The sequence below is a fragment of the Setaria italica genome, chromosome VI, assembly GCF_000263155.2.
Source record: "Setaria italica strain Yugu1 chromosome VI, Setaria_italica_v2.0, whole genome shotgun sequence".
NCBI classification, from domain to species: Eukaryota; Viridiplantae; Streptophyta; class Magnoliopsida; order Poales; family Poaceae; genus Setaria; species Setaria italica.
The window spans coordinates 30,450,979-30,473,731 of record NC_028455.1 but is presented as its reverse complement, the minus strand read 5'-3'; the positions used below and the strand labels follow the sequence as shown (position 1 = coordinate 30,473,731).

The following is a 22,753-nucleotide window of genomic DNA, read 5'->3' as shown; positions in this document are numbered from 1 at the left end:
AATCGCTGAGCAAATGTGTGGTTGGTTGGGTGCCTTAACGCCAAGTCACAGATTCAAGCATGTTATTGCGCATATGTTGAGTAGATCCAAGAAGAAATACGCGTGGTCCATGGGGGCTTCCTATACATCACACGGAAGAAGGGAAGCTAACCATCGCACGGCCCATTAGGCCCCGGCCGTTCCCGACCTGCCGCCGCCACCGTCGAATCGTCTCCACCTCCGATGCTCCCCCGCCCCCGCCGGCCTACTCTTCGGCTTCGGGGGCGATCCCGCCGCCGAATTCGCCATCGCCACCCCCGCCCAATCGGCGCTTGACTCCCCGCCGCTCGCCTCCACCACCCGCGGACGGCGACGTCGTCACCGCCTTACCGCTCTGCCCCGCGCCCACCACCGTCGCATCGGTTCTGGCCAGCACAGCTCGTCGCCCCCGGCGCCGACCTGCCCATCCGGTTGTCTCCCGCCGCCGACCTCACCGCCGTCTCGCCCGCCTCCACTGCCGGACCGACGAGCCACCCCAAGCCTCCTTCTAAGCCGGCAGCCACACTGGAGAAGCCCCACCCCGGAACCCGAACCCTAAGGTCCACGGCGGCGGCTCAGTCGTGCGTGACGGCGCGCTCGCTCAGGAGCGGAGAGACGCACGGAGGAAGAAAGAAGCGCATCCGACGGCGCACGAAGTACGCACGCATCTCAAACTTTGGAAGATGAATGGCCTTTCTACCTTCCGGAAGATGGATAGGTTTTCCGTGGTCCATGGCCGATGAGCATACATGGCTACAAAATCAACGGCCTGTTCGCTTCAGCTTATAAGCCGGCTGAAAAGCTGAAACGGCTTATTTGTTGTGAGAGGAAAACACTGTTTGGTGGCTGATAAGCCAGCTGAATAAGCTGAAGCGAACAGGCTGAACGTATCAATGTATGTCCAGGTCCTCTTCAAACAAAAGAGAGCAAAATAGTACGCACGTGTGGGCTTCGAGACGAAATAGTTAGGCGATAATGCTGCACAAGCACAATTGTGTTCGTGTCATCTCCGATCCTTTGACTTATTACGCCTTGGTATTAGGGGTCTATGCTAATTGTTGGCTGATGTAGAAGATGTGAGGTGGTGTCCATCTAAACCACAAAAACTTGGTCCCATAACTGTATTTTATATCTCTAACTAATTTCAGAATTATCTAAACAACAATAACTTGATTCCACAATGGTTAGACTGTTAAATGCATTTAGTTTTCTCTTATTAATGTGAAATTTTGGTAGAATATGTTATAAGGTAAGTGTAGTCTTCAAGAACTTACCCATAATTTATATGAAAGTATCTACTTGGCAAAATATATCTCTCAAATGTCATAAAAAATACATCCAACGCCAGAAACTATGATTGCTCATTCATGACAAAAGTCAACCCAAAATTGCCCATTTAGTGGCAAGGTAGACAACAAAGTGGCAAGAGAGCGAAGGATGGAATTCTAGTAGAAAAAAATCAAACATGTGGAAGTATCTAGAACTAAATAATTTGATGAATGACAAATTTATAGATAACAAGTAACCTTATGGCCTATAATTATATTTCAACTGCTTGAAACAATCTTATGTTCTAATCACTATACTAGATCTTTAGGTCCAACCACACCATTCTATTTATTAGTATTATTCTTTGATCAAGGGTCTAGGATAATAATCATGACAAAGAAACAAGGGGTTGTTCCATATTTTTTTTAGAAAAATAGCAAAATGGAAATAGATAATACTATCTGCATGAATATTCTAATGCTAGAAACTTAAAGAAGAAGGTATTTGATAGGTTGTCACATGGAAAATATGTGATGATTTGTAATGTTGTCTAAGGATAGCCATAATAAAGTTAGTGCTGAGTGAGAGATATCTTGTGTTGTATTGGAGTTCTCAGAAAAAAGTTGACATGCTTAGCATGTTGGGCTCAATCACTGTGAAGCTTGATGCTTAGCATTGCCATCTAAAAGACCTATGTTTGATAATGTTAAGTAAATCATATAGTACGAGGAAAGGGTAACAAATATAATATTATTGATGTAGCAACATGAGTATTGTGATCTTCTTGATGTACGCAGGCATCGATGTATATCAAAAATCAATATCATAATTTATATTAGATTCTATGTAAAAGTTAATGATAAATCTTGCAATGTTGCGGTTAAAATTTTGACATAGTAATATTGCAAAGCGCACTGCCTAATTCATCATTGCGGTTGTGGGTATAGATGAAAATAATTGGCGGTGGTAGGAGGAAGAAGGGAAAAAATAGCTATGGAAACAATTGACCTATAAAGCATAAAAGAAATTATAGAAGAATATCTTCATAAGATAGAAAAGGAAATATAATATGAAAAATAATTTGTGATTGTGATCTGACATTACAAAAGGAAAGGAGCAGGATGCGATTGTTGTGATGGAGCGAGTAAAGCGATGGCATGGGTATAAATGGCAGGTTGATATAACACGTGTAAATTCGTCATCCTTATTATATAGATTGTAAGAATAATAACAATGTTTATTCATCATTTTCATTATTATTTACCCTTTATTTTAAATAAAGTTATCTCTTCTACGCATCATGTTAACTCATATTATTTGACAAAACAAAATAAGAGAATCTATAAGAAAAATTCTAATTTGATAAGTTTTAGTGATTTAGACAAAGTATCATTCGTATATGAAATTTCTCTTTTTTACTGTAAATGTTATTGATTAAGCTTAAACTTTGTGCCAAGGTAGATCATACCATGGTCTACAATGACATGTTTTTGTTAGAATTTTGAAAACAATCCTATATGTCATGTTGTTTTGATTGTGGTTGCTCATGAAAATTTCTCTTGAAGGGGAGGTATGTGAAATCAAGTTTTGGGTGAGAGATGAAAGCATGATTGAGCATGTGATGTTTTACACCATGTAGAATGGAAACCAACCTACATAGTAAAACCATCACCACAAGCCTCTTTCAAATAAGTTTGAATGGTCTTAAATATATAGTTTGAATAGTTTAAGGGCAAAATTTGTTTGGTATTATTGGCAAAAAATGGACCTCTCTTGTTTTCTTTTGTAGCTATATATACTTCCTTTACCAAGGAAGGGCTTTCTACTGAAATTGAGAAGTGCCTTGAATACATCTTTTTGCAAGGCAACATCAGTAGCGAGAGTTTTAGGTATGTTGAAGAGCACTTAAATCATCATCAAGCAAGATTCCATATTCAATCATCCAAATTTAAATTTGATTCTATAGAAATAAAATCGTTGTATCACAAAATAAGTAGGATAGATTTTATCATAGAATATATATATGGAATTAAAACTAAAATCTTATTACTAGAATCAATCCATTAACTAGGATACAAATATGCCTAAAGAAATGTCTCAACTCTCAATATCCAAGAACATTTCCATGCACAATATATGCCCCATGGTCAACCCAACCATTGATAACCTTGTGCATGGAATTCTAGTCATATATACCCTTCACCGCATGTGTATCCCAAATGAAAGCACTCTAAAGTGTTTTTTGAAGATTAAAGCACTCAAAAAGGTTGAGGTTTTTTTAGCAATTCACTAAAACTCAAAATCAGAGTTTTGAACAATTCTATAATTGCTCTGTAACTATGGGTAAAGGTACATTGCATTTACATGAAAGATTGATAATGCAAGTTTGATTCTGTTCTTGAGAAAAGTGGCGACTAACTTCAGATTCCATAGCACTACATGACTTTAGTTTTTGTCTCGCCCAATGCTAATGCACGCCATAAAGTAAAAATAAACTCACCTACCCATCTTCATAACATTTTACAACTTGTATGTGAGGCTTCTAACAAATTCACCTAAAATGTAACTTTTAAATTGAAACTGCATTAATCATTACTCCCTCCATCCCAAATTGTAGATCATTTTAGCTTTTCTAAGTGCATAATGTTTCCTATGCACCTAGATATAGTGTATGTCTAAATGCATAAATGATATCTATGAACCTAGAAAAGCTAAAATGACCTACAATATGAAATGGAGGGAGTAGTAGAGTAACAACACCACTTCATGAGGCCTAGTGTCCATACATACACATATGTGAGGCTTTAGTTAGATTTTCACAAATTATGATTGCGAACAACTTAACGAGCGAAATATGCATTCATGCCTAGCTTTACAAGAACAACAGATTTTCAGGCCGAACTAGCTAGGCAAAGCCAATCCTTTTTTGAAAACAAAGTTGGATAGGAAGGATTTTCCGAGCACAAGTGACCATGTCCACGAGGCAGCTGAGGTCATGACTCGTGGACAGTGTGTAGGGTGAACGGGTCACCATGCTCAATCTCGATCTTGGCACCGGCACCTTTGTCGAGCACCCTGTCCACGAGGTGCCTGAGGTCCTCCCACACCTTGCCCTCCTGCCTTGCCTTCTGCTTCTGCTCGTGGTCGAACTAAGCGAGCACGCGCCTCTCCTCGGCGCTGTACACCTGGTTCTCCTTCTGGAGCCGCACGGCGTTGATCCACGCGTGCCTGCTCCCGCTCATCACGTACCTGGTGCCCTCGTGTAGGAATCTACATTACTTAGATTAACTAAAACCAGTGCCTTAACATCTAGAATATGAACACATCTTAGTAAATAAGTTGAGTAATCAACCGACGGCAACGTTGTGCAATGAGTTGGCCATCTCAGTCAGGGTAGTGGCCGGTGAAGGGGACGCCGGTGTTGGGGTAGCACGTAGGAGATCGCGTCGTCCTTCGGGTCTCTACCTCATATGTCTGGGGACGACGACGGTGAAGCGGCAGCGGCCTTGAGATGGCTCCAGTGTCACCAAGGATCGGTTGGTGTGTTGGGGTGTGCGTAGGATTTTGTGTGCGTTGGCCTAACTCAAAACCCCCCCAGCTACCCCTTTTATTATGGCGCTGCGCGATCTGGGGCTGCAACCACAGTCGGTTGCGCCTCCGATCAAGGCACGAGGTGGGCATCATGAGCCCGAGTCATAGGCGAGTTTCCTTATCCTCTCACTTCTCTCTCAGCCTTTTGACCACCCCTAAACTTTTTCCAACATTCTTCCCTTTGGTCTAAAGGCCTATAACTTATGCCATTCTTAAAGAAGAATTATGCAGGGAGACAATGTGTGACAGTGGTGATTAAATTCCCACTGTGACACAATTGTCTATAATGTATGAAACTCCCTATCATAATGGGAGGCGGTTGTCTTATGACCCTCCAAGATTACAGGCTATCCGATAATCCCATGCTGGCAACATGTTCATTGAATATAATGGGAGGTAAGCCTTTTGTTAATGGATCCGCAAGCATCTTCTTAGTACTTATATTCTCTAACTCAATGGTGTGATCTTGGATTCTATCAACAAGGTACTTAATCTCAATATGCTTTGTAGCATTACTTGACTTGTTGTTATTCGAATAGAAAACTGCTGACTTATTATCGCAGTATAATTTTAGTGGCCTACTTATGCTGTCTACCGCTCTTAATCCTAGGATGAAACTCTTAATCCATACAGTTTGCCCCACAGCTTCATAACATGCCACAAACATAGGTTGCATTGTCGATGCAGCTGTCAGTGTTTGTTTGGAGCTTTTTCACGATATAGCCCCATTTGTAAGTGTGAAGTCATAACCTAATATGGACCTTCATGTGTCAACACAGCCCGCAAAATTAGCATCTGATAGCCGATTATCTCTAATTTCTTACTTCTCTTATACGTAAGCATGTAATTCTTAGTGCCTTGCATGTAACACAAAGCTTTTTAACTCCTTTCGAGTGGCCTACTCCTGGATTAGACTGATATCTCCCAAGCATCCCACCAATAAAGGCCAAGTCAGGACGCGTACACACTTGTGCATACATTATGCTTCCAACAGCTAAATCATAAGGAATTGTTCTCATTTGATCAATTTCTAATTGATTCCTGGGGCTTTGGAATGGCCCAAACTTATCGCCCTTAACAACTGGAGCAGCTGTGCCTAAACATTGGTGTATATTGTATTTTTTAAGGACCTTCTCTATGTAAGCTCTTTGAGAGAGTCCCAATACACCTTTGGACCTGTCTCAATGAATCTCAATGCCTAAGACATAAGCGGCATCACCAAGGTCCTTCATGTCAAAGTTCGATAAGAGAAAACTCTTCATCTCATGCAGCAAGTTCTTATCGCTGCTCGCTAATAGGATGTCATTCACATAAAGCACTAGGATGATTATAAAGCTCCCCTTGGTCTTAACATATATACAATTATCCTTGTTATTTTCAATGAAGCCAATTTGTCTTAATCACTTCATCAAACTTAAGGTACCATTATCTGGACGCTTGTTTCAACCCATAAATGGATTTTCTTAGTTTGCATCCCGTATGTTCCTTGCCTTCCACGACTAAACCTTCCAATTGTGTCATGTACACATTCTCATGCAAGTCACCATTAAGGAACGCAGTCTTAACATCCATCTGCCATTAAGGAACGCAGTCTTAGCATCCATCTTATGCAGCTCAAGATCATAATGAGCTACTAAAGCCATAACGATTCTAAATGAATTTTTCTTTGAGACAGGCGAGAAGGTTTCATTATAATCGACTCCTTCTACTTGTGTGAAGCCTTTTGCCATGAGTCTTGCTTTGAACCTTTCGATCTTCCCTTTAGAGTCATATTTAGTTTTGTAGGCCTATTTACAACCTACTATCTTGGCTCCTTTAGGAATTTCTACTAAATCCCATACTCTATTTGCTTTCATGAACTTCAACTCTTCTTCCATGGTCTCACACCACTTATGCGAGTGCTCATTTCTTATGGCTTCCTTAAATGAGTTTGGGTCATCCACCTTGCCCATGTCGTGTCTCTCTACACTTATGTACACATACATGTAAATAATTTATGCTAGGCTTCCTACCAGTCCAAAGTTCATAAGGAGTCTTAGAAACTGACGTACTAGGAACACGATTATTAATGTGTGCGACAGTCTTTAAAGCTTCCATCCACAGACTCACTGGCAGTGTAGAATTACTGAGCATACTACGCACCATATTCATAAGGGTGCGATTTCTTCTCTCAGCAACACCATTTTGCTGAGACTCACTAGGAGTGGAATACTGAGCTGCTATGCCATTATCTTGGAGAAATATGGCAAAGGGTCCAAGAATTTGTCCATATGTGGAGTGTTTCCCATAATACTCCCCTCCCCTGTCTGATCTTATCATTTTGATCTTTAAGTCATGATGATTTTCTACTTCAGCTTTGAAGATTTTAAACTTATCAAGTGCTTCAAACTTTTCACATATGGGATAGACGTATCCATAGCGGGAGAAATCATTAGTGAAGGTAATGAAATAATCATAACCATCCACTGATCTTACATTAAGTGGACCGCATATATTAGTATGAATTATTTCTAATATTCCTGACCTGCGCTTAGCTCTATCCTTTTTAATTTGTTTTGCAAATTTTCCCTTAATACAGTCAACGCATTGATCTAAGTTAGAAAAATCTAAGTTTGGAAGTATCTCTTCTCTAATGAGATGCTCCATCCCCCCCTTGAAATGTGGCCTAAGCGGAAATGCCACAATTTCGATGAAGTCTCAATATTTTTCTTTCACTTATGGTTGACATCACTTACATTCATCACAGAAGAATTAATACTTAGAGGCAACAAGTAAAACTTATCATGTAAAGGGGCATGACCAATAATCTTAGTATCAAAACTTATTACACACTTGTAGTTCCCAAAGTTGCATGAATAACCATCACGATCTAATGATGAAACAGAAATTAAATGTCTCTTAAGCGATGGTACATAAAGAACATTATTTAAATGAAGCTTGAAGCCACTGTTAAGTTCTAATGTGAGATCCCCAACAGCCTCAACTTTAGCTTCAACTCCATTTGCAACTCTAATGGCGCGAATCCCCTTTCTCATAGTCCACGCCCACTTAATCCCTGTGAGGAATTAGTAATATGAATGGTTGCACTAGAATCAATCCACCATGTACTTAATGGAAAATCAACATAAAGGGACTCATCGACTATAGAAATAAAGTCATTATTACCATTTTGACGCACCATTCCTTAAACTGATCCCAGTGCTTCTTAATGTGTCCAAAGCCCTTGCAGTGATGGCATTTAGGACCCTTAGATGAAGATGACCCATCATTCTTTGGAGGAGGTTGATAAGGCTTCTTATTTTTCTTTATTTTCTTAAAAGGGATGATTTGCTTAATTTTTCTCTCATTCACCTTGTGCCTAATGAGGTTGGCAAAATCGTCGTTCTCATATCTTAGCCTCTCTTCCTCTTGATTGCACTTTGCGATTAGTATGGGAATATCCCACTTCGTGTCGCTTCCATTATAGTTGATCTTGAAAAGATCAAACACTAAGGGCAACGAAAGCATGATGTGGTGAAGCAGTATATCATCATTAAGAGGGCACTTCAAGTTCTTGAGCTTATCCCTTAGGTCAACAATGCTCATGATTTGCTCCCTGACGCTGCCTTGCCTATCATACTTAGTGTTCATTAACTTAGATAGGAGGGTGCTAGCATTAGCCTTAGTGGAGCCTTTGAAATACTCCTCAACATTTTACATAAAGCGTTTGGCATTTTTGGAATGCTTCTCAATAGCTCCCCTTATTGCCGGGTTTATGATCTTATTGTCGGGTTTATGGTCTGCTCCATTATCATGAGGGCCACCCCGTCTTATCGCTCCCACCTCTCCTTTTCTTTCTCATAGGTAGCAGTGCGCTCAGGAAGGGTAGTATCATTATCCCCTTGAACAGTAGTAGCAACAGGAAGATCCTCCCTCATGGAGTGGTCCTGATCCATAATGCATAGGACCAAGCCAATTCGATTCTTCCAGTTAGTGATGTTGTCTCCTCCAAGATTCTCTATGCCATTGATATAGCTTATGACGCTGGATGGAGAAGTCTGAATGAAGGAATTTCAATCAGTAATGATGACAATAATAAGCAATGAATTTAATCTGCATTGGCTCGATTAAAAACATAAATAAACAATTTTGCATCACCGTTGGGCAGAAGTAAAAGCAAAATGACATGATTAAAATGACATGAATTAATTTTGTATCACCGTCGGGGAGGAGCAAAATGACTTAAAACTTAAGTAAAAATATTTATGGACAACCAATTAATAACAATGTTAGTTAGAAATTAATTATGTGCCCAAATAAACATGAAATAATTCTGGATAAATTTCACGTTGGTTCTATTTACTCAAAATTTCATCTGTTAAAATTAGTTTAATTATACATAACTTAGAAATTAATTAGCACAATTAAAATAACTAAAATAAGGGGATATGAAAAAATTTAAAGGATAAGCTATGGATGGGCCAGCAAAACTTAAACTAACCTAGACTCAAAATTTAGTCCGCAGCTACCTCCCTTATTAGCTCAAAATAGCCCAGGTGTGCATGGCCCAACTTAAGTAGCGCAACTAATGGCCCAGGCTTCGAATCAACCCACGGTGGCCCATTTTTGCCTTGGCCAAAAATCTCAGCGACTCATCTTAGCTCAGCAGCGCAAAACAGCCCAGCTCGGCTTGCCAGCGGCCCGTGCAAGCGCAACTTTTCTTTAAAATGTGAAGCCAGCCCAATGCCCCGTCCCGTGTCCAGCTTACGGCCCGACCTGCGCCAGTCCGGGCCTTAAGCCTAGCAGCTAATGCCTGGGCTCCCGAAGCGGCCCGCACGCACGCTCTTCTTGCCTAGGCTCGGGGCCCAGCAACCAATGAACGAGCCGCCAATTCAGCCCAGGGACCGCACCCACCTGCATCATGACCGTCGATCTGATTTGACGGTCGAGCGCGTGTTTCGGCGGATCAAAACCGAATCGACATTGTTCACCCGAAACCCTAGCGCCATTCGTCTCCCTACTCCTGCAGCCTCTTCGCCTTCACCTCCCGTCTTCTCTCCTGAGTCGAGCTGCCGACGTCCATCCACGCGCCGCTCTCGCCTGGCTCCGCCTCAGGCCCTCTCGCCGATGGCCGCGTGCGACCAAGTCGTGCTCGGCGCCGTTGAGGGGCTCCGGGAGTGGTGCATGAATGGCGAGGCAGACGCATCTGAGGCGAGCGCGTCGACGGTTGCGCACGGTGAGTCAAGCTGATGACTTTCCATGCCAGGTCACGCTGGAGGCCGCCCATGGCACGAGCTGAAGTCCGCGGGTGCTCGGGACGACGGTCGAAGGCGTGCTAGTGCGGCTGCGGCGGGTGGACACGCATGGTGGTACTAACATCGTGCGCACGCCTTGCTGATGCAGCCGGTCGGGAGGTGTTCATCAACGGCCATGCCCATCAATTCTCATGGAGGTGAGTCCTCTAACCTTATTTTTAGGGTTAGGGTTCTTCTGATTTGGGGATTTTGGGGAAAATTTTATGGTTTTGACTTAATTTTACGAGATTTGCCCAATTCCTCTCCTTCTAAATGCTGATGCGCATTCAATTTTTGCTAATTGAGAGCTGATTGCGCTAGTTCGAGTATTGATAGTGCGGAATTGGGATAAAACAGTAGCACACAATTAGACTAACTGAGATCTAATTCGGCACTAATTTTGACTTAACAGATCAAGTTAATGAACTAAAACTTGAACAACATTGACTTGTAACCGAAGTAGATTAATCCTAATACCATAGTGTTGACGCAAAAAAATCAAGAGACGACTCCCGCGCACTAACACATGAAGCCCGGGAGAATCTACTTCGCTCCTGTTTGGGTTGTAGCCCTATCGATCCGCGGCGTGCCAATCAATCTGACCTGTTGATTGATAAGGAGAAGTAAAATGTCAAATACAAGAGCAAATTGGCTGGTGTTCCGAATCGCTCCACAGGGCGTATCGGCAGGACTGCCGACACGAACAAAAGACAATCGGCTAAGTCAGCCGATGTGGTTGTAGTAGATGTAAAGGGAGCGTGAAATACAACCTAAACAGTACTACGTGAACAACACTCAAAACAGATCTAACCGGCTATGTGATAGTAGATTGATACGAGAAAATAAAGTAAAAGCCGATCGGAACGTGTTCTAAGCTGGATAACTGTGATAAAAGCTAAAACAAGATTTAACGAATAAAACTTGCAAATCTAGCAAATATCGATAACTTGTGAATAAATCTAGACGAAACGACAGTGATGCGCCCGAAGTTAAAGCCTAGAAAGTATTCGGTAAATGCGGAACTTATAGTCTAGCCGGAGATCGAAGCGATGCAGCCCAACTAGATTCGAAGAACTCGTGAAGAAAAGAAAATGATGGCGAAGTCGCCGACTTGAAAGTAAATTGCAAAAATAGTAGATTTGTATTGATTATAATGTGTATGGCTCCAGACCTCACAAGGCTCCTATTTATACCCTATACATCAAGACTTCTAATCCTAGTCGGTTATGACAAATCAAAAGATCTATCTCTAAAGAAACAAGCTCTCTAAACAAAATAAAATAAAAACGACTTGCACAGGAGTCGGAAACGAACTTGGCCTCTTATCAGCCAAAACCTGCTCTTCATCGGCCGAACCTCCAACATTTCCAATCGACTAGAACCCTCCTGCTCTCATCGGCTGACTCCATCGGCTATGCCTCCATCATCTCCCATCGGCTACACCCCTGTGATCCCATCGGCTAGGCTTCTGTCTTCCCCTATCGGCATAGCTTTCGCCATCATCGGCCAATCTCTCGTAACTTCATCGGCTGAACCCTCTGCAACCTCACCGGTCGATCCCACTAGGCATTGTCTTTCCACTATGCATTGCAATCTCTGCTTCCTTTTGACGCCATTTTTGATGTATGTCAAAAAACGGTATCAACACATAGCAAATTTCTCTAGAAACCACTGTGTAGACCAAAGAGCATAGAAAATAATACAATTCGACTTAGTTGCACACTAAGAATCAATCTACACAGCCTTAGGGTCCATGTCTAGATGCAATTGGCTTAACTGATACCAAATGTAGGAATCTATGTTACTTAGATCAACTAAAATCAGGATCTTAACATCTAGAATATGAACGCATGATGTAAATAAGTTGAGTAATCAACCAGTGGCAATGTTGTGCAAGGTACAGGCTATAGCGGCGCTATAGCGTTTTTGGGGGTGCGGCGCTACAATACTGCGATTATTGCCGATATTGCTGCTACGTGCGGTATTGCAGCATTTTGCGGCGCTAAAACGCGTAGCGACGGTAGCGTTTAGCGCAGCTCTACCTTGGCTCGACGTTTATGGGCCAAAATCGAAGCCCATACATCTTCTGTCAAGTTTCCAGTCCAACAATGACTAAAATAGCTGCCGGGTGTAGAAACCTATCCCTCGCTATTCGCGAGTCACCGACGAAACATTCATCATCGGCGGCAGCGGCTGCTTCTTCGCCTGAGCACAGTAGCTGCGTCACATGAGCCTAGGACCTGCACCTTCTAGCTCCCTCCTGCAACCGAGTGCGACATGTTTCTCCCTACGCTGCGGCAAGCTGCTGGGTGTCTGGATATAGCCTGGGTGTCAGGCAATTACTACTCATCGCCTTCTTCCTCTAATTTCTGGTGTCCTGCTTCCTCTCATGTTGTGACTTGATGTGAAATTATTTCGTCATCATTTGTAGTCTGCTTAGTGATTACTGTTTACAAATTTAGTGATCTAACCTCCCATATGTGAATGTGCCGACTACTCAGAACTGCAACTTGCGAACTGTTATGCTCTTATTTGCTTAAACAAGTGCCATGGTCTTATGGAATATCAGAATCGTCAAATTACTGATGTCATGGGCTATATTATGCCTTTTTTTTTGCAAAACGCTAAATTGGTGTATCACCGCGATAACTTAAGCTATAGCGCCCATAGCGTTTTTCCGGATCTTCCACTAAGTTCATAGCCCGCGATTTCTTACCTTGACGTTGTGCGATGAGCCGGCCATCTCAATCGGGGTAGTGGCCGGAGAAGGGGATGCCGGTGTTGGGGTAGCATGTAGGAGATCACGTTGTGCTTCGGGTCTCCACCTTGTCTGTTCGGGACGACGACGGTGAAGCGGCAGTGGCTTTAGATGGCTCTAGCGCCGCTAAGGATCAGTTGGCGTGTCGGGGTGTGCGTAGGGTTTTGCACTTTTGCGTAGGGTTTTGCGTGGGTTGGCCTAACTCAAAGCTCCCGCTACCCCTTTTATTATGGCGTTGTGCGATTTGTGGCTGCGACCACAGTCGGTTGCACCTCCGATCAAGGCACAAGGTGGGCGTTGTGAGTCCGAGTCATGGCGAGTTTCCTTATCCTCTCCCTTCTCTCTCAGCCTTTCGACCACCCAACTTTTTCCAACACCTCGAACCGCTCGATCTCGTCGGCGGACAGGCCCTCCTCACCGCGCCGGAGGACGCGCTTCCCCTGCTGCACGAACCGCGTGATCGCGTCGCCCTCCCCAGGCCGCAGCGCGCCGCCGTACCTGGCCTGCGCCGTGTCAACGTGAGGCAGCGGTATCGGTTTGATCACCAGCGGCGCCGGAGCCTCGTCGCCGAGCGCCGGCGGGCTCCTCGCCTCGGCCGTCTCCCTGTACCTGATCCTGATAGCTTCTTCCTTCGCCACGTTGCTGCTCTTGGCATAGGCGGTGGCGCGATCTGGTGTTCCCGAATCTTCGGAATCTGATCTCTTGCTCCTCTTCCTCCTCGATCCACCCCTCCTCGTCTTCCTCGACGGGCTCTTCCTACTTCGCTTGGAGCTCTTGTGACCTTTTGATCTCCTCCTCTTCCTATCCCTGGAACCGTCGGACTCGTAGGTCTCCGAGTCACCATCGCTGTCGCTCTCCGACGACGTCTCCGTATCATGCGACCGACGGCGATGGCGGCGGCGCCCCCTGCTTCTGCTGCGGCCGCCGCGCTTCTGGCAGCGCCGGTGCCTCCTATCCCTCCCGTAAAGCTCCGATCCGCTGGAGATGAACTATCGGAACAGTCATAGTCTGGAGAAGGCGGCGGTTCCGGCAGGGGCTACGAGAACGGTCGCGGCGCCGGCCAGTGGAGAGGGCGGAGGTGGTGCCGGCGGTCGACGAGATATGGGACTCCGACTCCCGGCGCGGCATGGCGGTGATTGGGTTGCTGGGTTCGCGCGGCGGCGGTTTGGGTTGTGATTTGTGAATTGTGCGCGCCGTGGGTTTATTGCCGTATTATTGCCTTATTGGTGTCAGTTTGGCCTGGCCCAGGCCGTGTTTTCCGGGCGGAGTTGGCGGTTCCACAGGCTTGGTCCTGGGCCGCAAACTATGGGTGTGTTGGGCTGTTGGCCTGATGCAGAGTTCGCCTCACTGTGTCGGCCCATAATAGCTTCCGCTAAACTGTGGCCCATATAATCTGATGAGCTGCTTCTGGCCGAGAAAAAAAAAATCTAGCTCCAATGACACTTGGGGTGTGTTTGGTTGGGCCGTAACTTTTGAAAAAAGTGTTGTTGCTGTGAGCTGTGGGTTATAGAAAAGTAGCTATGGGAAAAGCAGAATGACGTTTGGTTAGAGCAGCTATGGCTTTTGAATAAACTGTCGAGTGGACCCTACATGTCATCCACAGTCCACCCCACTCAACTCTCTCCCTCTCTCACTGACAAGCGAGTCCCGCTCATCAGCCCCTTCTTCTTCCTCTCGCAAAACACTTATCAACATTTTGTAAAAAATATACTACATTCAACATTTTTCACCTTCTATTACAGTTTCAACATTTTCCAAATCAATGATCAACATTTTCGAAATTTCATGTTTTGCTCCTTCCTCCTCATCTCCGGTGACAGCGGCGCAAGCCAACAACACCATCAGGCCGCACGCCGGTGAAGCACGTTGGCGGGCCCGCGGGCAGGGTAGCGGCGCTCGAGTGGCGGAGCATGGTGGCGGGGCGGCACGAGCAACGTTAGTGCGTGGAGCTCGGGCCCCTACTTTTCCCACAGTCCTCTTCTCTCCCACCCTCCGATGATCTTCATGGCCGTGGCGTGAAATTCGCTCCTCCCCTGTCGAATTCCCTGGCTCACGCGGCGCGTCTGCCACCGCAGCCATCGTCGTCCCGCACGCACCTCCACGACTTCACCTTCCCAACCGTCAGTTAGGGCACGCATTGCCTGTTCCGCTGCTCCAAGAACGGGCCCAGCTCGTCAACCCCGTCCTCGACCCCGGTGGCCGGCGGGGTGCGGTGGGCAGCGGGGGCGGGCGGCGGGTGACGGGCGGCGAGTGGTGGGCGGGCGGTGGGTGACGGGCGGCGAGTGGTGGGCGGGCGGCGGGCCGGCTGGGTGCGGCGGGCATCCGGGTGCAGTGGGCCACCGGGGGCAGCGGGAGGAGGCGGACGAGTGCGTGTGCGGGAGGAGCCGGACGGGTGCGGGAGGAGAAATAGAACGGGAAATGAACCGGTACCTTCATAATCAGTGGCAGGTGGGTATTTTTTTGCCCCAAAAGTAGCTGAAAGCAGGAAGGAAGGTGCTTTTGGTTTTGTACTAGAGCAAAAGCAGCTTTTGGCCTAAAGCACCTATGGCTTTTAAGCCCTTTGGTTGGATTTTTGCTTTTGCAAAAGCAAAAGCAAGTTGAAAAGCCCAACCAAACACACCCTTGGGCCATTTCGTGCATAGAATAAACAATGAAGAGCTCCGCGGTAATGAGGGTGTTCCTAATCTTTACTTTGTGCATATTGTAGGAATTCTTCAGAGGGCGTTGTTCAACTTAGCGATGGAGAAAAACTTAAAAACTGATATAAGATTAGGGTTTTCCGAGATCAGTCCGGCCTTTACTTTTTCAAACTTGCTCATATACTCCCTTACATATCTAGCCTGATGTCATTTTCTTAATTCATCAACTGGGTTACAGATTTGGATGCACAGAAACCTATTCTTGACCTCACTAATCAAGACTGCGGAGGCATTTATCACGTGCTTCTAGGACCTGAGACTCTTGAAGAATCTTTTCCATTCTTTGGTTATGTATGGAAAGATAGAATAAAATGACTACAATTTTGGGTATTCACTTAATTTTGTTAGGTCTAGGTGCTTTTCTTCTAGTACTCATGGCTTGTCCACAGGTATGTAAACTGCTTGGACCGAAGTTATAGATCACTTTTTGGTAGAAGTTATTCTTTCTTGCAAAGAACCCATTTCTGTACTAAGGGTAGGTTGATAACCCACCCAAAGAAAAGGATGTTTTTTTTTATATATACAAGCGCTCCTGCCTTTCACTTTCATAGGAACCCATTCGAGTCAATCTTATTGATGGTTAGAAGCATAGTTCATGCTTTGCTCTAAATTGAGGTCTAGCCAGTAGATAGTAGAGAGGAGGGCTAAATTCAGGTTGGTTAATGTCCCATCGCTCAATCCATCTATTTTTCTTTCTTTTCTTTTGATAAGAAATTGCCAGAAAAGAACTGTCTTCTCTGTATACTTTTCCCGTTCTATTGCTACTGCGTGTCTTATGCAATCGATGGCTTTGTTTTTCAAAATAAAGGGTTTTGTTTTTAGACTTTTCTAATTGCTAAAACTCGAGCAGTTTCTTGAAAACTTGCTTCAGCGGCTTTGTGAGTTGTTTCTTCCGTGATGGACTGTCGGCACCAGTCCTACATTCGCGCCTTTTAGAAAGAGCCACTAAATTAAATTCTCTTTTAGGCAAAGGTAGAAAATGAAACGGTCGACCCAGACATAGACGGTCGACCTAGGTGGATATACCCTATAAAATATAGGCTGTAGCGGGCGTAGTTCAATGTAGCGAGCATAGTTCAGTGGTAAAACATCTCCTTGCCAAGGAGAAGATACGAGTTCGATTCCCGTCGCTCGCCACCTTAATTTAGTATTTAGTAAGGTACTATGATAAAAAAAATTAAATCTAAAGCAACAGTAGCATTTATATCATTTGTGGGCGCGGCTAATTCTCCATGAAATAACTCTATAATTTTCCAAGGTAAAAGAGCACCTGGCCAATTCGAAACAAAAATAAAAACAAACATAGTTCCAATAAAGGGAACCCAGGGACCATATTCTTCTCCAATATGAGTTTTGCTCAAGTCTCGAATAAACTCAAGGACATATTAGAAAAAATCTAGATTATCCTCTATACTATCTATATTATTAATGAATATGTACCCCAATCCATCTAAAGATATTTGTATCAATATCTCTTCGGTAGATCCTTTTTTTCTGTGCCAGGAACCAGAATTGAAACTTATGTGTCATTCTCTTCAACTTTTAGTTGAATGTTTCTTAACTCATCTTGTGAAAGAACTTCTCTCCATGAGGTTTTGAGAAAGTCAAAGACTTTTTCAGTAGGTTTAACTGTATCTTGGATCTTAGAATCTGATTCGTAACTTTGAATAACACATTATTTCTTTCAAATAGAACTATATGACTATCTTCGGTGCTTACTGGCACAAAGCAAGTGGGAAGATCTGTAGTCAACTTATTCTGGCCTAGGTAACCAGGACGAGATATGTTGTAACTTATATAAACATATTATTTGATTACTTTGCTTAAGACATGCAATCAACAACTTGATTTTAATAGGAAAGACAGAAAGAACACTCCTTGCTTTGTCTTGTCATGGAAGTTCGTGTTCGAATGTTCTTGTTTTTTGTTAGAAAAACCAACGGCGACGTTAAGATCAGTCTCCTTTCTCTTTTGTTTTGTGAGCAGAGCTGAAAAGATGTTGTTACCCACCCGATGTTGAAACGGATTGCAATTGAAGTTCTTCATTTGATTACTTGTGGGATTTGTAAAAAGAATCCTGCCTCTTCCACGCTCTTTAGCATGAGATTTTGAGTCTCGCGTGTCTACCATTTCACCATCATAAGACCAAAGGGATGGATATTAAATGATAGGAAGTGCTAGGAAGTGAAATAGAATGAAATAGAGCCACTTTGGACTTTCCTATGAAACGAGGCATGGAACGGAGCCACTACGAAGAAATTCCAGAAGTTACGAAAGAAGCTTCAGACGCATATTGTTCACGGGTTGAGAGTGGGAGTTCCATTTTAGTGCAAGTTTTAACTCTTAAATAAGATATGAATTTAATAAAATTAGTCTACTGTGTGTTTAATATCCTTGTTTTTATGGGAGTAGGTGTTATTGTTTGGTATAGGTTTATACCTGGTGAAATTAATCAACCACCAGAGGAGTCGGTTTTATTAGCGGAGAAGAAGCTATAAATTGGGGCTTATCAGGCCCAATGTTACGAGCTTCTGGAATGCAATGGGATCTTCGTAAAATTGGATCTTCGTAAAATTGGTTATTTACGAGTACGATGACCCCGGTTAAGCATCCATGGATGAATGTAGAATAAGTTACATTAGCAAGTTCATCATTTGAAAAGTGCTTTTTGACTGACTATTAGACTGCTCCTTTATTATGATTTCCCATTGAAAGAATGTTTTGTTCCTATTGTTTCTCTTGGATACCTCTCGAAGAAGAATAATGGGATTCTATAGAAACCTCCACCTCCTAGATGGATTTAAGTTAATATAGATGGATGCTCGAGAGGTCAGCTAGGACCATCATCATGCGGAGGAATCTTTCGAAACTGCAGAGGTACATGGATGCTTTGCGCTTTCATTGGGCAGCGAATTCGCATATCTTCTCCAAACCTAGAAGATAGATGGGATTCTAGGATTATCTTTTTGGGCAAAGACTTTTGGATCTCTCTGTTGTTTCCCTTTCCTCCCGAACCTTTTCCTCAAAATGATAAATAATCTTGTACACTCGAATTGTATTATTTAAGTGCCTCTCTCCGGTTTCACCGATGTGTTGTGGCATGAAAAACTGTGTACATGCACGCTTAGACGCCCTTGCTTAAGGCATTCATCTATACTCTCCCCCGGGGTCGTTTCAGGACCTAAATAAATGCGGACACTTAAAAAATCTGTTGGGTAGGTGGGCCCAGCCTATATCAAATTTTGGAAAGAAAAAACAAGAATTGATGGAAAGGAATGCATTCGTGAAGAACCTCTTCTTACGATAGACGACGTCAACCGAAGCGTTATTTCGGAGGCATAGCCCTTGGTTGAATGGGAAAATAAAAAGCAGCGGTCTCTTTCTTGTTGCTTCGTAAGAGTGAATCCATTTTATGGGTGAAAGGACAGAGGACAGTCAATATATATATGGCTCCATCCACGAATTCCTCGTGCACGGTCATTGGTCAAGATGGGTATTGACGCAGTGACGCCAAGAGGAAACACTTATCCTCAGTAAAGTTTTAGTGCTAAAGTCTCAGTATTATTTTTTTAACAAAAACATTGTGCCAATGGTAGAATTGTGCCGAGAGAAACACTTATTCGCTTTCACAAAAAAGATTTAGTACGACAGCCAGGGCTGTTACTCTTCACTGTTTACTCTTCGGCTCTTCGCACCAACCGGTGTGCATGGGCAGACAGTCAAAGCCAGGGAGGGCTCTGCAGCTGCACACGAACACGAAGGGTCAAGCGCCAAAAACCACAGGACCCTAATGGTCGGTATACCGTTGGTCCGCATGCAGCAGCAGCAACCGTCGAGCACGCGACCACGTTCCCTTCCCATTCAATCCAATCCCCATCCCCATCCAACGACCTGAGCACGACCCACGGAGCCTCCCGTCCAATCACCCGCCCCGACCTGCGTCGCGATCCCTCCGATCGTCAGTTGTGAGGGGCCAGCCTGCCGGCCGCCGCCCTACGAATTAGCCGCCCAAACGCCCGTCGTCATCGCGCCTCCCATGTGGCCGTCGGCACGGCTCGCCCTGCACCTCGCCGTTGCCAGAAGCGTTCCGCGACCACCACGGCCAGAGGCGGAACATGTACACATCTACCTCAGTCCACAGCAGCGAGACCACAGCCTCGGCGCGGCCCACGGCCACGGCGGGTGCACAAGCGCCGGCCACGTACACGGCGGCGCCACGACCGGCCGGTTCGGTACCCGGTCTCGTCACCCGCGCGCGTGTCCGGCCAGAGATCGCCCCGAGGTCGGTCTCGCGCGTTCCTCGCCCCGCTCTGACAGGTCGGAGAGTGGCGGGCGCCGCTCGATCGATCGAAGCGATAACGCGAGGAGAAAGGAAGCTTTGGTGTCTTCCTCCATACCCTCCGCGCCCCCTCCCCGTATCTCCCGCTCAGGTGTCACTCGGCCGGACCTGTGCACGGGGATGGCGCCGGCCGGCCGGGCACGTTCCGATGCGACGTCGTCACGTTACCCCCTCCACCAAAGATAGAGGGTCCTCTCCCTATGCGGTTTCACCTCCTGTGCGTATCTCGCCGCGGTTTTGGCTCTACGTACACGTGCGCGACCGGGGCTCCGCCCGCCATGTGTGCCGTGACACCGATCCCTTGTCCCGTCGTCGTCGCTGCCGCCTCACTGGCCTGGCCTCTCAGCGCCGGCCGGCCGGCCGGTCTGGGTGGCGATCGGGTCGGGTCGTAGAGCGCATGTGTGCTGTGTGGCGAGCAGCAGGTCCCGTCAGTCAGAGGCCGCTGTCCCTGTCTGGAGGCCGGGAGGGCTGATGCCCTGATCTGACGCCGGGCGCGGTCGCTCTCCCGGCTCGGCTCACACTGATCTAGCTTGCAGCGCAAGCGTTTGGCGTCGCGTCCACGTCTCGGCCGGCCTGGAGAAGAAGCCGAGCCTGAGACCGGCGTGTTCTGGCGAGGCAGAGGCAGAGTTGAGTCCTGATTTGGTTGACAGGGCTACCTGTCACGAAAGCTAAAGCATGCAGGGCGTGCGCTTTCAGCAGGTGCCGCGTCGTCATCCTCCAGCCCTCAGGCCTCCTCGGCACACCTATCCCCAAGAGGATATGCCACACCTGTTTGCGAAACAAAAACACTCGTCAGTGTGGGCTCCCACACGATGCTAACTTGGTTGTTGCAGAGAGCCAGACTTGCAGTTGCAGCTAGCACACACAGGGTCATGCATGATATGGTCTGATGGTTCATGGTCAAGCAAAGAAAGAGAGCTAGGTTCATGCACCCCCGGCAACAATTTCCCTTTCCCACTGTACCACACAGGATCCGGGGCATGTCTGTGCTGCCCGGACCCGGATCCATGGCGGAAAACAACGTCGCCAAAGGAGAAACGAAAAGCGATGAGCACCCAACGATGGCGCAATGAGAAACCAATCAGCGGAGGCCGATCCTCTCGGAAGATGCCAACTTTGTTGGAGAGGGAGGTTTTGGTAGGATCGGCGGAGTAGGACGGGCTGTTTCTATTCCCGCGCCCGCGCGTGATGATGCCGAGGCCGACCCGGCATTGGCGAGTCCTCGGTGTTTGGCGCCAGGAGGGGCGCACCTGGGCGCTCTGAATCTGCCGGATTGCCACACCAAATCACAAAATCTCGGCGCCGTGGGGCCGGATCCCCCCGCGGCGCGACACGTGCCCCCTACCGCGACCGGTTCGACGCCGGCGGTGATCCGGTCGGTCGGCGGCGACAGGGGCTGGGCGTGGCCCGTGGTGGGCGCGCGCGCACCCCGCGCGATTGCGCGCGACAACGAGGCCCGATCTGACGAGCTAGCGATCTCCCCGGCTTTTCCCACTGATGGGAATGTCTCCCCTCGAAGATCCCGTGCACTGTGGTAGATCGACCGGACGCAGGTTCAGAGCACGCGTTTTCCTTTCGTTCCCGTGTCCGTGTTCCTCTTCCGAGAACACGTATCGGCGGAGACGACGGCAGGGCGACGACCTGCGATTCTGCGAACTGTGCCTGCCGACAGGGCAGCCGAAAAGACTTCTCCTTCTCCATTAGCCTGGGAAAATCCAGGATAGTTCGATCAGGGTGAAGGTACCAGACGATTCTTCGGTCGACGGTCTTGTGAGGGGAGGGGACTGAACTGAGCACGTCGGCCTCGCGACAGGTCAATTTGTCGAGCCGGGCCGCCGGGTATACCACGGCGCGCGGAGCGAGAATTCCCCGCACATGGCTGCGACGGGGGCACCGGCCGGGCACATGTACAAGGGTTTTGGGATCTTGTGGTAGAGTTGCCCTCGCGCGCCCCGGTCTTTTCGCGGCATTATCACGGTTTCACGACGGGCATTGGTCGCGTCCTCGTCTTCGCTCTCTCGGATATGCCAACGTCTCTATTTTTTACCTGTACTTGCATGTGCTTGCCGCCCGGCCGGTCATTCAGAAGTTTCAGATCAACGACTGACGACGTGAGAGCCAGGGTGTGGGGGTCTAGAGGACGGTGATTGAAATCGTGAACGTGTGTGCCGCTTACATGAACAGTGCGCGAGGAAAGGATGGGATATGCATTTGCACGGTGGATGTCTATCCAGATGTCAATTGTTCGTCTTGATTGTTCGACGGCTGGTAGTTAGTTCGGTGGAGAGAGCAAAATATGCCGCGCTCCTTAAATTGGTCACATGATATTACTCCTTCCATTACTAAATGTTTTTAACCATAAACTTTTAATCACGATGTTTGACTGCTCCTAGCTTATTTAAAAAATTAGTACAAATATACAAAAATATAAATCATGCTCACATTATCCTTAACGAGAAAACAAAACACAAATGGTCAAAACTCATGAACAAAAGTCAACCTGGGGAAAGCGCCTTCAATACTGATTCCTAACCCCCCTTTAGTACCGGTTGTGCAACAAGTATTACTACTTCGGTACTAAAGGCGCCTTTAGTACGGGGTCAAATAATCGGTACTAAAAGGCAGCCTTTAGTACCGGTGGTGTAATACTTGTTGCACAAACGGTACTATAGGGGGGTTAGGAAACTGCATTAAAGGCGCTTTCTTCAGGTTGACTTTTGTACAAGAGTTTAGACGATTTGTGTACTGTTATCACGTCAAGGAAAAATGAGAGCATGACGAATACTCTCGCCCCTTCCTCCTAAAG

General features: G+C 46.1%; 1 protein-coding gene and 1 non-coding gene across 2 annotated transcripts in view; one reads left to right on the top strand and one right to left on the bottom strand.

Moving 5' to 3' along the window:
• Positions 1 to 4,280: 4,280 nt before the first annotated feature.
• LOC111257724 (NF-kappa-B-activating protein-like) overlaps positions 4,281 to 22,753 on the bottom strand; it is a 20,342-nt gene continuing 1,869 nt past the window's right edge. Inside the window, 2 exon segments of the mRNA XM_022827774.1 lie at positions 4,281 to 4,544; positions 13,287 to 13,887. Coding sequence (XP_022683509.1) covers positions 4,281 to 4,544; positions 13,287 to 13,887 — 865 coding nt within the window.
• On the top strand, positions 16,674 to 16,744 carry TRNAG-GCC. Its single transcript has one exon. It is a non-coding gene; the product is annotated as a tRNA-Gly (tRNA).